The sequence below is a fragment of the Macaca thibetana genome, chromosome 14 (genome assembly GCF_024542745.1).
Source record: "Macaca thibetana thibetana isolate TM-01 chromosome 14, ASM2454274v1, whole genome shotgun sequence".
NCBI classification, from domain to species: domain Eukaryota; kingdom Metazoa; phylum Chordata; class Mammalia; order Primates; family Cercopithecidae; genus Macaca; species Macaca thibetana.
The window spans coordinates 62761611-62777282 of record NC_065591.1 but is presented as its reverse complement, the minus strand read 5'-3'; the positions used below and the strand labels follow the sequence as shown (position 1 = coordinate 62777282).

The 15672-nt window shown below is 39.2% G+C and overlaps 2 protein-coding genes across 2 annotated transcripts in view; both read right to left on the bottom strand.

Moving 5' to 3' along the window:
- Positions 1 to 15672, bottom strand: part of RHOG (ras homolog family member G) — a 1041648-nt gene that overhangs the window by 409450 nt on the left and 616526 nt on the right. The window lies entirely within an intron of this gene.
- Positions 8205 to 9143, bottom strand: LOC126935180 (olfactory receptor 52B4). Its single transcript, XM_050756380.1, is given in 1 exon segment — positions 8205 to 9143. A coding segment is annotated over 1 exon segment (939 nt).

The window sequence follows — 15672 nt, the reverse complement described above, 5'->3', positions numbered from 1 at the left end:
TGATCCATCTATCTCACTACTGTGTATATACCCAAATATATGAAATCAGTATGTTGAAGACATATTCATTCTCATGTTCGTTGCAGCACTATCCACAATATCCCAGATATGGACTCAAAATAAGTGTCTATCGATGGATGAATGGATACAGAAAATGTAGTATATACACATAATGGAATACTATTCAGCCTTATAAAAGAAAGAAATTCTGCCATTTGCAATAACAGGGATGAATTTAGAGGACATAATGTTAAATGAAGTAAGCCAGGCACAGAAAGACAAATACCCCATTATCTCACTCACATGTTGAACACACAGAAGTAGAATAGAATTGTGGCTAGGACCCTGGGGTGGGGTAAAGGGTTGAGGATGGAGAGATGTTGGTCACAGAACACAAAAGTTCAGTTAGATAAGAGAACTAAGTTCAAGAGATCTATTGTACAACATGGTGACTATAGTTAAAAGAGATGTATTTCATTCTTGAAAATTGCTAAGATAAAGGGGGCGGAGCAAGATGGCCGAATAGGAACAGCTCCAGTCTCCAACTCCCAGCGCGAGCGACACAGAAGACGGGTGATTTCTGCATTTTCAACTGAGGTACTGGGTTCATCTCACTGGGGAGTGCCGGACGATCGGTGCTGGTCAGCTGCTGCAGCCCGACCAGCGAGAGCTGAAGCAGGGCGAGGCATTGCCTCACCTGGGAAGCGCAAGGAGGAAGGGAATCCCTTTTCCTAGCCAGGGGAACTGAGACACACAACACCTGGAAAATCGGGTAACTCCCACCCCAATACTGCGCTTTAAGCAAACAGGCACACCAGGAGATCATATCCCACGCCTGGCCGGGAGGGTCCCACACCCACGGAGCCTCCCTCATCGCTAGCACAGCAGTCTGTGATCTACCGGCAAGGCAGCAGCGAGGCTGGGGGAGGGGCGCCCGCCATTGCTGAGGCTTAAGTAGGTAAACATAGCCGCTGGGAAGCTCGAACTGGGTGGAGCTCACAGCAGCTCAAGGAAACCTGCCTGTCTCTGTAGACTCCACCTCTGGGGACAGGGCACAACTATACAACAACAAAAGCAGCAGAAAACTGCAGACGCAAACGACTCTGTCTGACAGCTTTGAAGAGAGCAGTGGATCTCCCAACACGGAGGTTGAGATCTGAGAAGGGACAGACTCCCTGCTCAAGTGGGTCCCTGACCCCTGAGCAGCCTAACTGGGAGACATCCCCCACTAGGGGCAGTCTGATACCCCACACCTCACAGGGTGGAGTACACCCCTGAGAGGAAGCTTCCAAAGCAAGAATCAGACAGGTACACTCGCTGTTCAGAAATATTCTATCTTCTGCAGCCTCTGCTGCTGATACCCAGGCAAACAGGGTCTGGAGTGGACCTCAAGCAATCTCCAACAGACCTACAGCTGAGGGTCCTGACTGTTAGAAGGAAAACTATCAAACAGGAAGGACACCTACACCAAAACCCCATCAGTACATCACCATCATCAAAGACCAGAGGCAGATAAAACCACAAAGATGGGGAAAAAGCAGGGCAGAAAAGCTGGAAATTCAAAAAATAAGAGCGCATCTCCCCTGGCAAAGGAGCGCAGCTCATCACCAGCAACGGATCAAAGCTGGACGGAGAATGACTTTGACGAGATGAGACAAGAAGGCTTCAGTCCATCAAATTTCTCAGAGCTAAAGGAGGAATTACATACCCAGCGTAAAGAAATTAAAATCTTGAAAAAAAAGTGGAAGAATTGATGGCTAGAGTAATTAATGCAGAGAAGGTCATAAACGAAATGAAAGAGATGAAAACCATGACACGAGAAATACGTGACAAATGCACAAGCTTCAGTAACCGACTCGATCAACTGGAAGAAAGAGTATCAGCGATTGAGGATCAAATGAATGAAATGAAGCGAGAAGAGAAACCAAAAGAAAAAAGAAGAAAAAGAAATGAACAAAGCCTGCAAGAAGTATGGGATTATGTAAAAAGACCAAATCTACGTCTGATTGGGGTGCCTGAAAGTCAGGGGGAAAATGGAATCAAGTTGGAAAACACTCTTCAGGATATCATCCAGGAGAACTTCCCCAACCTAGTAGGGCAGGCCAACATTCAAATCCAGGAAATACAGAGAACGCCACAAAGATACTCCTCGAGAAGAGCAACTCCAAGACACATAATTGCCAGATTCACCAAAGTTGAAATGAAGGAAAAAATCTTAAGGGCAGCCAGAGAGAAAGGTCGGGTTACCCACAAAGGGAAGCCCATCAGACTAACAGCAGATCTCTCGGCAGAAACTCTACAAGCCAGAAGAGAGTGGGGGCCAATATTCAACATTCTTAAAGAAAAGAATTTTAAACCCAGAATTTCATATCCAGCCAAACTAAGTTTCATAAGTGAAGGAGAAATAAAATCCTTTACAGATAAGCAAATGCTTAGAGATTTTGTCACCACTAGGCCTGCCTTACAAGAGATCCTGAAGGAAGCACTAAACATGGAAAGGAACAACCGGTACCAGCCATTGCAAAAACATGCCAAAATGTAAAGACCATCGAGGCTAGGAAGAAACTGCATCAACTAACGAGCAAAATAACCAGTTAATATCATAATGGCAGGATCAAGTTCACACATAACAATCTTAACCTTAAATGTAAATGGACTAAATGCTCCAATTAAAAGACACAGACTGGCAAACTGGATAAAGAGTCAAGACCCATCAGTCTGCTGTATTCAGGAGACCCATCTCACATGCAGAGACATACATAGGCTCAAAATAAAGGGATGGAGGAAGATTTACCAAGCAAATGGAGAACAAAAAAAAGCGGGGGTTGCAATACTAGTCTCTGATAAAACAGACTTTAAACCATCAAAGATCAAAAGAGACAAAGAAGGCCATTACATAATGGTAAAGGGATCAATTCAACAGGAAGAGCTAACTATCCTAAATATATATGCACCCAATACAGGAGCACCCAGATTCATCAAGCAAGTCCTTAGAGTCTTACAAAGAGACTTAGACTCCCATACAATAATAATGGGAGACTTCAACACTCCACTGTCAACATTAGACAGATCAACGAGACAGAAAGTTAACAAGGATATCCAGGAATTGAACTCATCTCTGCAGCAAGCAGACCTAATAGACATCTACAGAACTCTCCACCCCAAATCAACAGAATATACATTCTTCTCAGCACCACATCATACTTACTCCAAAATTGACCACGTAATTGGAAGTAAAGCACTCCTCAGCAAATGTACAAGAACAGAAATTATAACAAACTGTCTCTCAGACCACAGTGCAATCAAACTAGAACTCAGGACTAAGAAACTCAATCAAAACCGCTCAACTACATGGAAACTGAACAACCTGCTCCTGAATGACTACTGGGTACATAACGAAATGAAGGCAGAAATAAAGATGTTCTTTGAAACCAATGAGAGCAAAGATACAACATACCAGAATCTCTGGGACACATTTAAAGCAGTGTGTAGAGGGAAATTTATAGCACTACATGCCCACAAGAGAAAGCAGGAAAGATCTAAAATTGACACTCTAACATCGCAATTAAAAGAACTAGAGAAGCAAGAGCAAACACATTCGAAAGCTAGCAGAAGGCAAGAAGTAACTAAGATCAGAGCAGAACTGAAGGAGATAGAGACACAAAAAACCCTCCAAAAAATCAATGAATCCAGGAGTTGGTTTTTTGAAAAGATCAACAAAATTGAGAGACCACTAGCAAGACTAATAAAGAAGAAAAGAGAGAAGAATCAAATCGACGCAATTAAAAATGATAAAGGGGATATCACCACCGACCCCACAGAAATACAAACTACCATCAGAGAATACTATAAACACCTCTATGCAAATAAACTGGAAAATCTAGAAGAAATGGATAATTTCCTGGACACTTACACTCTTCCAAGACTAAACCAGGAAGAAGTTGAATCCCTGAATAGACCAATAGCAGGCTCTGAAATTGAGGCAACAATTAATAGCCTAGCAACCAAAAAAAGTCCAGGACCAGATGGATTCACAGCTGAATTCTACCAGAGGTACAAGGAGGAGTTGGTACCATTCCTTCTGAAACTATTCCAATCAATAGAAAAAGAGGGAATCCTCCCTAACTCATTTTATGAGGCCAACATCATCCTGATACCAAAGCCTGGCAGAGACACAACAAAAAAAGAGAATTTTAGACCAATATCCCTGATGAACATCGATGCAAAAATCCTCAATAAAATACTGGCAAACCGGATTCAGCAACACATCAAACAGCTTATCCACCATGATCAAGTGGGCTTCAACCCTGGGATGCAAGGCTGGTTCAACATTCGCAAATCAATAAACATAATCCAGCATATAAACAGAACCAAAGACAAGAACCACATGATTATCTCAATAGATGCAGAAAAGGCTTTTGACAAAATTCAACAGCCCTTCATGCTAAAAACGCTCAATAAATTCGGTATTGATGGAACGTACCTCAAAATAATAAGAGCTATCTATGACAAACCCACAGCCAATATCATACTGAATGGGCAAAAACTGGAAAAATTCCCTTTGAAAACTGTCACAAGACAGGGATGCCCTCTCTCACCACTCCTATTCAACATAGTGTTGGAAGTTCTGGCTAGGGCAATCAGGCAAGAGAAAGAAATCAAGGGTATTCAGTTAGGAAAAGAAGAAGTCAAATTGTCCCTGTTTGCAGATGACATGATTGTATATTTAGAAAACCCCATTGTCTCAGCCCAAAATCTCCTTAAGCTGATAAGCAACTTCAGCAAAGTCTCAGGATACAAAATTAATGTGCAAAAATCACAAGCATTCTTATACACCAGTAACAGACAAACAGAGAGCCAAATCAGGAATGAACTTCCATTCACAATTGCTTCAAAGAGAATAAAATACCTAGGAATCCAACTTACAAGGGATGTAAAGGACCTCTTCAAGGAGAACTACAAACCACTGCTCAGTGAAATCAAAGAGGACACAAACAAATGGAAGAACATACCATGCTCATGGATAGGAAGAATCAATATCGTGAAAATGGCCATACTGCCCAAGGTCATTTATAGATTCAATGCCATCCCCATCAAGCTACCAACGAGTTTCTTCACAGAATTGGAAAAAACTGCTTTAAAGTTCATATGGAACCAAAAAAGAGCCCGCATCTCCAAGACAATCCTAAGTCAAAAGAACAAAGCTGGAGGCATCACGCTACCTGACTTCAAACTATACTACAAGGCTACAGTAACCAAAACAGCATGGTACTGGTACCAAAACAGAGATATAGACCAATGGAACAGAACAGAGTCCTCAGAAATAATACCACACATCTACAGCCATCTGATCTTTGACAAACCTGAGAGAAACAAGAATTGGGGAAAGGATTCCCTATTTAATAAATGGTGCTGGGGAAATTGGCTAGCCGTAAGTAGAAAGCTGAAACTGGATCCTTTCCTTACTCCTTATACGAAAATTAATTCAAGATGGATTAGAGACTTAAATGTTAGACCTAATACCATAAAAATCCTAGAGGAAAACCTAGGTAGTACCATTCAGGACATAGGCATGGGCAAAGACTTCATGTCTAAAACACCAAAAGCAACAGCAGCAAAAGCCAAAATTGACAAATGGGATCTAATTAAACTAAAGAGCTTCTGCACAGCAAAAGAAACTACCATCAGAGTGAACAGGCAACCTACAGAATGGGAGAAAATTTTTGCAATCTACTCATCTGACAAAGGGCTAATATCCAGAACCTACAAAGAACTCAAACAAATTTTCAAGAAAAAAACAAACAACCCCATCAAAAAGTGGGCAAAGGATATGAACAGACATTTCTCAAAAGAAGACATTCATACAGCCAACAGACACATGAAAAAATGCTCATCATCACTGGCCATCAGAGAAATGCAAATCAAAACCACAATGAGATACCATCTCACACCAGTTAGAATGGCAATCATTAATAAGTCAGGAAACAACAGGTGCTGGAGAGGATGTGGAGAAATAGGAACTCTTTTACACTGTTGGTGGGATTGTAAACTAGTTCAACCATTATGGAAAACAGTATGGTGATTCCTCAAGGATCTAGAACTAGATGTACCATATGACCCAGCCATCCCATTACTGGGTATATACCCAAAGGATTATAAATTATGCTGCCAGAAAGACACATGCACACGTATGTTTATTGCGGCACTATTCACAATAGCAAAGACTTGGAATCAACCCAAATGTCCATCAGTGACAGATTGGATTAAGAAAATGTGGCACATATACACCATGGAATACTATGCAGCCATCAAAAAGGATGAGTTTGTGTCCTTTGTAGGGACATGGATGCAGCTGGAAACCATCATTCTTAGCAAACTATCACAAGAACCGAAAACCAAACACCGCATGTTCTCACTCATAGGTGGGAACTGAACAATGAGATCACTCGGACTCAGGAAGGGGAACATCACACACTGGGGCCTATCATGGGGAGGGGGGGAGGGGGGAGGGGGGAGGGATTGCATTGGGAGTTATACCTGATGTAAATGACGAGTTGATGGGTGCAGCACACCAACAAGGCACAAGTATACATATGTAACAAACCTGCACGTTATGCACATGTACCCTACAACTTAAAGTATAATAATAATAAATAAATTTAAAAAAAAAAAAAAAAAAAAAAGAAAAATTGCTAAGATAGCAGGTTTTAAATTTTCTTACCACAACAAATGAGGTAATGTATATGTTAATTAGCTCAATTTACCCATTCCACAATGTATACATATTTTAAAACGCGTTGTACACGATAAATATAATTTTGTTTTTCAACAAAAAAGAAAAATTAAAAAAAATTTATAAAAGGGAAAAATTAGGTTATAGACTACAACTATAGTATAGTCGCTATTCTACATATTTATCATATTATAATATTTTGTAAATAGATACAGGAATTGATACAGATGAAAATAAATACAAATACAGATTCAGATACAGATACAGATGTATAGACATGTACATTTATAAACAAAGATGTATAGCTATATATAACAAATTTTAACATTAAAATTGCTTGAGAGCTCTAAGATTGTAGTTTTATGAGCTCCATTTCAAGTTTGTTTTTTCACAATTTCTAATGCTTCCTAGAAGCAACATAGACTTTTAATAAAATAAGTATTAAAAATATGAGCAATATGCTATTTTTCTCTTAAAAAATTATCAACTATAATACACTGAGAAGGAATTGTGATTGGAGAAAATGTCAGAGGAGATGACATGAGAATTAGATATGAAAGGAGGAATAAGAGTTTTCCACAAGTTGATGGAGGTTATTTCAAGAGAAGGCAGAGTACCTGAAGAGTATGGTATAACCTGAGAAAACTGACAAATTAATGGCCTGATGCATCTGAAGTTCAGGTTGCATAGAAGGTATTGGGAAGTGTGGTTGTAAAAACACTCAGAATTCATGTGAATAAACATCTTGAATGTCTTCCTGAGGAGGAGATCATTGAAGAACACAGCCTGACACTGAGAATGAAGGAGTTCCCTTTCTTCAGCATTTCCCCAGCACACACCACACCTTCAGAAACCACAGGTCATTCCCCAACACAAAAACGATCAGACTCAGGTTCCTCAAGAGTTGTTCTGCAAAATATGAATCACACAATTTATTTGCAATCCTCTATTATAGACATTCATGTTCATAGGATATAAATTATAACATAATAGAAATAAATGGAAAACCTAGGAATCACTGATTCTAAGAATGTCACTTAGCTGGAATGAAGGACATAAAAGAATGGAGGTTTGTACGTGATTTTACAGGAATACAACATGTCTCAGAGCTTCAGAAACTCAGTAGAGGACAGCTGAACAAATTCCAATGCCAGAGCACTGTTCCCACTTTATCTATTTCCAAAGATCATGATAGTGTGGTCCTATTAAGGATACATGACTTCTGAAAAATCAATCTATTCTCTCCCAGGCTCTGTGCAGGAGGTAGTTTGTTCAGTCAAACATTGCATTGCTGTCCTAGGTTCCTTAAAAAACAGAAGAGTAAGCCCTGCAACTTCCCAGTTGACCTTGCTCCAGACATGGTACTCACTGAGTTATTTCCTACTGTGTCAGCTGACCTCTCCCATCTACCACTTCCATACCCACTTACCAGATAGCTAGAGATTCTGAAAACTCAGTTCTTAAACCAAAGTTATTTCTGTTTTATAAACAAAAAATGAACCACCTGTTCCTGGATTTGCTTGGTTTTGATCCCATAAATAATGGGATTCAGCATAGGTGGAACCAGAAAGCAGACATTAGCCAATGGGATGTGGATACAATATGGAATGTGGTGTCCAAACCTCTAGGTAAGGACTGTGAAGATGCCAGACCCATAAAAGAGGATGATGATGCAAACATGGGAGCCACATGTATTGAGAGCTTTGTGGCGAGCATCTGGAGAAGGCATGTGGAAGACAGCATGGAGAATCAGCATATAGGAAATTAGTACAACATCTAAGACCACCGTTGACATTAGAATTGAAAACTCATACTAAACGTTTATTCGAATGTCATTACATGCATATTTGGCTAGGCCAATGTGTTCACAAAAGGTGTGTGGAATAATATTATTCTGGCAGAAAGTCAATCTTTTTAAAAGAAATATGATAGGGAAAATTGTACCGTAACTTCTCAGGGAGACAGTCATACAAATTTTCTTAATCAGAGCATTTATAAGAATGGTGGTGTACCTCAGTGGGTAGCATATGGCAATGTAGTGGTCAAAGGCCATCACTAGCAAGATCCCTGACTCAGAGATGAAGGTGGAATGGATGAAGAAGAGCTGAGTGATGCAACGATCCAGGGAGATGTCCCCAGCATGGAACCAGAAGATAGCTAAGGCCTGAGGAATGGTGCACGTGGAGAGGACAATGTCTGCTCCAGGCAGCATGCAGAGGAAGAGGTACATGGGTTCATGGAGGCTGCGCTTTGTGAGGATAATGAAGATGAGCAGGCTGTTCCCAAGAAGGGCGGTGACATAAGAAATGAAGAATGGGATAGAAATCCACATGTGCTGGTCCTCTAGGCAGGGGATGCCCAGCAAGTGAAAGACTGTGTGGCTAGTGCCACTGTGGTTTGCAGTAGGCATAGCTGGGAACTTTCAGAACCTCACCTCCTACTCACAGAGGCAGAAGAAGATAAAATCTCCAACATTCTTTGCAATGTCACCAGGAGCTTTTGGCATATTCCATAATCTCCATAACAAACACGCAAATATGAAAGGTGGTGGTCTATACTCTAATGAATGACAGTCAGACAATATCTCCAAGTAATCAGAATAAGAGACATTATTGTATGCACTTTAATTATGAATGGAGGATTATGAATATACAGAGGAAATTATTATTTCTGTGTGGGAAAGCTGAATAAGGTGACACTTAAAATTGAGTAGTTTATCATAAAGTTAATAATGAAGAGAGAAAGGAAGTAGCATAAGAAAAGGTGAGTGTACAGATCAATGCACAGGATGTTTCTGAAATATTTTCAGGCCAGGGTGGCTGGTGCATAAGGAGTACTGAGGAGAACAAGGGAAGTGATGGTATAGGCAGGATTTTCCTGAATGTGAAGGGCTTTGATCACAACTTCACTCTTAGGCCCCATCCTTTACACAGGGGCAGTCATTAGTTTAGACAGATGACCTGTTGATGTTTGTTGGAACATTGATTGATTGAAGACACTGAAGCCTAAAAGGCCAGTGCTGTTCCAGGAATGGAAAATACCTTATTGTATTACAGTCACAGGAGAATTTAGCTAATGTTTATTAAGCATCACTTTATGCCAGGGGCTGTAGTATGCACAGTGCACTTCGTATGTTCTTAATGCAGGGAGTAGACATCCATTCTTAGAACTGGCTAGTATCCTTATTTCACACTTAAGGAAAGTGAGTCTTAGACAATATGAATAACTTGCTACTTGTCACAAAGCAGCAATTGATAGAAATGAGATTTGAAACCTCTGACTTCACCACACACAGTTTGCTCACTTATGAAGAGGGTCAAGGCACCTCTTTATCTGAGACGAGGTGCTCCTTGTGCTCACACCCCAGGGAACTAGGCTTAGAAGTGACTGAAATTAGGTAAAGAGTTATTTCCGGGGGGTGAGGAGGGGTTGCAGTTCTTGATATTTGAGAAATTCTCCTGTTGGTAGAAATGAACATGTAACTTCATCATTTACTTCCTAGCATATTCTTCTTGACTCATTAGTGGATTCATTCACCAGGCATATTTGAGCATTGACTATTTTTTCCTGCATCATGCCGTGTGCCTGAGTCCTAAATAGGTTTATGGTTTCAGAGAATGGTGAGCTTGTGAGTAAATAGGTTTACTGGTGTGCATAAGGAGTACTGAGGAGAACTAGGGAGGTGGAATGGCTTCAGAGAGTGCCTTCTGAGAAGAGAGCCATATTGAATCCCATTTTCAATGGAATGAAGAAATGGAGACAAATAATAAAATACACTCTTCATGGGGTTTCTGAGGATATTCAATAAAGGAGTATCTTAAAATATTTAGTTGTTGGCTAAGATATATCTTATGATCAGTAATATTTTTTCTTCCATTCTAGTTCACACTCTTGGTGCATCCCCTTCTTTCTTTCTGGGGGGGATAATTGGCTCTTAGTTATTTTTCACACCTGCTAGGATGCCCTGGCTGCCTCCACAAAGCTCTTTAATGTGTGGCTTGGGGCAGGTGACTACAGTTCCCTGCCATTTGCAGGGCTTCTTTCACATTATGCCACGAGTTGTTTGCAGCGTACATCAATATATTTTATGTTTTCTCATGGTGCCTACTAACTACTGGATTGCTTCTTTTTTCTGCCCTTTAGTAAATTCCATGTAGCCCACGTTCTCTCACCCTCGCTTCTCAGATCCTCATCTTTCACTTCTGCCATAAGCGGAGACTTGTGCCTCTGGTATATATATATTTACCACATATTTCAACAGTCTCTAAGAGTCCTTTTACCTCTGGCCTGTATGATATAACACCAGCCTGGTTCTTACCTTATTTCTGGAACCAGTACCATCCATAGATGTCTAATTCACTCACTGGCCTCAGACTGAGACTTCAGTACCAGAAACGAGATCTGTGATAAAATTCAGCCTGTTGGGGGCCAGGAGTTGGGCTGTTTATCTTCTTTCAGAAGACACCTTGAGGGAAGCACTTCTGCCACGCTCTCTAGGGAAAGAGCTATTTCCACCAGCCTTGCCCTCTTCCCAAGTAGGCTGAGTCTCTAAAACCACTTCCCACCTCCCTCCGTTCCTCCTGCTCCTTTTCTCTTTTGCTTTTCTCAAGATGCTCTAATACAAAATCCTTTCCCACCTAATCTAGCCTTACAACAGCCTGTTAAAACAAATGTTAAACCAATTTTTAATAGGCATATGAAGTCTGATGATTAATATGTGTTGATGATTTTTCTTCATGAAAAGTATAATGTTGAAGTTATATTGATCTCCCTGGCTTTCTAAATTTTAACTTTCACAGTCATGAATAATGATGCTTAATGGTTAGTAGAAAACATGTGAGTCATGATTATTTTGGACACATTTGTATTTCATTGTTTGTCTTGACTGTTTATTTTTTTTTGTTTTTACTTTTTCTTAATTTTCAGTTTGATTGTGATGTGCCAAGGCATAACTTTCTTTGTTTTTATCCTCCTTGATGTTTGCTTAGCTTTTTGAATATGTAAATATATGAGTTTTAACTAACTTGGAAAATTTTAGTAATTATTTCTTAAATTTTTTTTTATCCCATTCTGTCTCACATTTCACTTTGGGACCCAAAGCAAACTATTTTTAGACCTTTTGACATTGTTTCACCAGTACCTGTGGCCTATTCATTTATTTTTCTGTTCTTTTTCCTACTTCTTTAGTTGGATAATTCTACTGATGCATCTCATATTTAATTATTAGGAGAGGGCTACTTGGCCTAAGGTAAATGCATTTGTCGATTTGTTAGGTATTAATGATATAACACCATAAGAGTTGTGCCAGTTTTTCATTACCACCAGCAATTCATGAGCATGTCTTTTCCCTCCTGACCTTGCCAGTAGGGTATGTTGTCAAGCTTTTGAATATTTGCCAGTCTGATAGTGTGGCTGAAGTGTGGTTGAGCATCCACAAAAATGGCCACTAACAATTCCTCCCTCTTCTGAACACATGCACCGTTCCTCCATCATGACATGTTGTTTATTACTCATCTCCTGGAATCTAGGATGGCCTTATGACTTGCTTTGACTAATAGAATAAGGTCAAAGTTATGCATTTGAATTCTGGAGTATATACTTTCAGAGGCCTTGTAACTTTCATTCTGTCGTCTTGGAGGCCACCAGCCATGTAAATAGCTTATGATAGACAAATAAATAAGAGACCATATGGTGAGAGATGCCATTGAGGGCAACTGAGGCACAGCAGCTGACAACCATAAAGGCAAGGATTTTGCTTTGTTTACTTATTTGCATTGTAGACTTCAATTCTGCTTGGCATACTCTAGGAACACAATAAATATGTATTGACTGAAAATATTATTGAATAAATAAACTGATACTATGAATGATAGAATTATGTGACATCAGTTGCTGGATGTAAATTTTAAGGTGCTTAGGTACCATAAAGCCTGGAGATTCTCCAGCTAGAGACATCTGGTAGAGTGAGTTTTGGAATGCTTGAATGGTGTAGGATGATGCCAGGAGATACTATTTGGGGCCTATCTCATTGTTCAGTTGCAGAAAAGCCTTTCTTAAGAATTTACAGCCGGGCGCGGTGGCTTACACCTCTAATCCCAGCACTTTGGGAGGCCGAGCGGGCAGATCACCTGAAGTCAGGAGTTCGAGACCAGCCTGACTAATATGATGCAACCCGTTTCTACTAAAAACACAAAAATTAGCTGGGCGTGGTGGCATGCACCTGTGATCCCAGCTACTCGGGAGGTTGAGGCGGGAGAATCACTTGAACCCGGGAAGCAGAGGTTACAGTGAGCCGAGATTGCGCCATTGCACTCCAGCCTGGGCAACAGAGCAAAATTCCATCTAAAAAAAAAAAAAATTAACCTTTGGGCAGTAACTAAGGCAGTTAGGCATTTTGCTGTAGGAGACCTTTCCAACAGTATTTCCCATTTCGTTTTTCACAACTATTCCTCAAATACAGAACATAATTCATTATTTACCCCCACTTTTGTCATTCTATGCCCTTCTACCTCTGAGTCCTTATTCTTGATTTTTCTGCCGGGAATATCCTCCTTATTTGACTGATTGGTGAATATGTACTTAGATCTCAAGAATCATCTGACATCTTAGCTCATTCATAGAGCATGTTGTAACCGTCCTTATACTAGGTAGTTTAAGATGATACTTTTTCTAATTAATTTTTAAAATTGACAAGTAGTTTTATACAATATGATGCTTTGATATACATAAACATTGTGGAATGGCTAAATTAAGCTATTAATATATGCATTAGCTTACATAACCTTTTTGTGGCGAGAACACTTGAAATCTACTCTATTCCCATTTTTCAAATATATAATATATCATAATTAATTATTGTACACCATGGTGTACACTAGATCTCTTGTACTTATTCTTTCTAACTAAAATTTGTGTCTTTTGACCAACATCTCCCCAGTCTTTCCCACCCCACAGCCTCTTGTGACTACCATTACACTCTTTGCTTTTATGAGTTCAACATTTTTAGATTCTGTATGTAAATAAGATCATGCTGTATTTGGCTTTTGGTGCCTGCCTTATTTCTCTTGACATAATGGCCTCTGGGTTCATCCATGTTGTTGTCAATGACAGGATTTCCTTCCTTTATAAGGCCAAATGGTATTCCATTGTGTATATATCTCACATTTTCACTAGCCTTTCATATGTTGACGGTCACTTACGTTGATTTGATATCTTGGCTACTATGAATAATGCTGCAACAAACATGGGCATACAGATATCTTTTTGAAATATCAGTTTTCTATCCTTTGAATATATACCCAGTGGTGAGGTTATTGGATCATATGGTAGCTCTATTTTAAATTTTTCAGAAACCTCTGTACTGTTTTCCATAATAGCTGTACTGTAATAATTTATATTTTGCCTACATTTATTGTGAGGGAATCTGGAAGACAGACATACAACATTAGGAGTAGGAGAAGGTAAGAAACATGAGTTTCAAAGGAGTAGTAGCTTCTAAAAGAAAGTGAATGAGCATTAGTTTAGAACAAAGCCTGGAAAATGTTTTGGCATTTGCAGTAAAAATGCCCCCCAAATGGGTGTAAATGTTTAAGATAGTAAGGGCTCCCACAGGTTCTAAATAAATGGCACCAAAATGCTAATGGAGGAAAACACTTAATGAGGGGGCTTCGCTTTTTCATTTTTATTTATTTATTTTTTCATTCTGTACCGTAAATCCCACAATGGCACCTGTCTTCACTCCTGTATATCAATGTGCCTGGCACAAGGTAGGTTTCAAGTCGAAAAATTTTGACTTCTCTGTAAAAAACATTTGTAAATAATTATTAAAATATTAAAAATTTCCATCAACAATACCCTATACAACATAAAATGAAGATTTTGCCATAACAATTTTCTTCTTTTGAATATCAAATATTTAATTAGAATAATCCAGAACACCTACAAAACTTCATATATAAGTATATTCATGACAGAATATTTTTAATAGAGAGTAATGGAAGCTATATAAACGTTCAACAATAAGGGAAGGATGTAAACATATTATGGCATGTCACCAATGTGAAATATTTAGTCACCCATTTTATCTCAAGAAATATATATAGAGTACTATGTACATGGCATTGTGCTATACTGGAGACAAATGCAGCATGTTAATGGACCTGTGTAGTGATAAAAGTGTACTGTATTTGAGATTTCTGCTAAACAAGTAGATTTTAGCTACTCTTGCCACAAAAACTAGCAAAAATTCAGTAACTTTGTAAGCTAATAAATATGTTAATTTGTTTCACTTTAGTAACCATTTTACTATGTATACTTATTGCATAACATTATGTTGTGTACCTTAGACATACACAATACAATTTATTTTAAAAAGTAAGAACGATTTCTTGAAATGGGAAAGAATAAAGGAGCTATGTGGGTCATAAAACACTTATTTCCTTGAAAAAGTTCTATATTATGAAATTAAATAAAAGAGTATGGTAAATATAAGACAACATAAAAATAAATAGGGGGTAAGCTTAGGAGGCTATCAATGAAAATGTTCTATGCATTATAGAATCAAAGCATTAGTTCCATAGACAAAATTATAGAAACACATTTTAAATGGACTTGATTTTGTTTAGCATTCTACTATGGTGCTGTCAATATAGTCAGCACTTAACCCATATTGGTGGAATTGATGGAGAATGAGTAAATGAATGCTTGAGAAAATCTGTAGGATTTCAGCTCCTGAAGTGTTTCTGTGCCTTCTGGAAGTCAGGGTTGAAGAGGATGGTAGGGAACAAACTTTGGGGCCTTGCTGAAGGTCTTTAGTCACATTTCCATTCTCTGCCCTGACCTTCTCCCTCTGAAACCACTCTCTCACCAAACTCATAGGGCCTCTCAAGCATGCTTTTCATGGTGAGCTCCCAGCATCCATGCAGTGAAAGAGTTAAGAG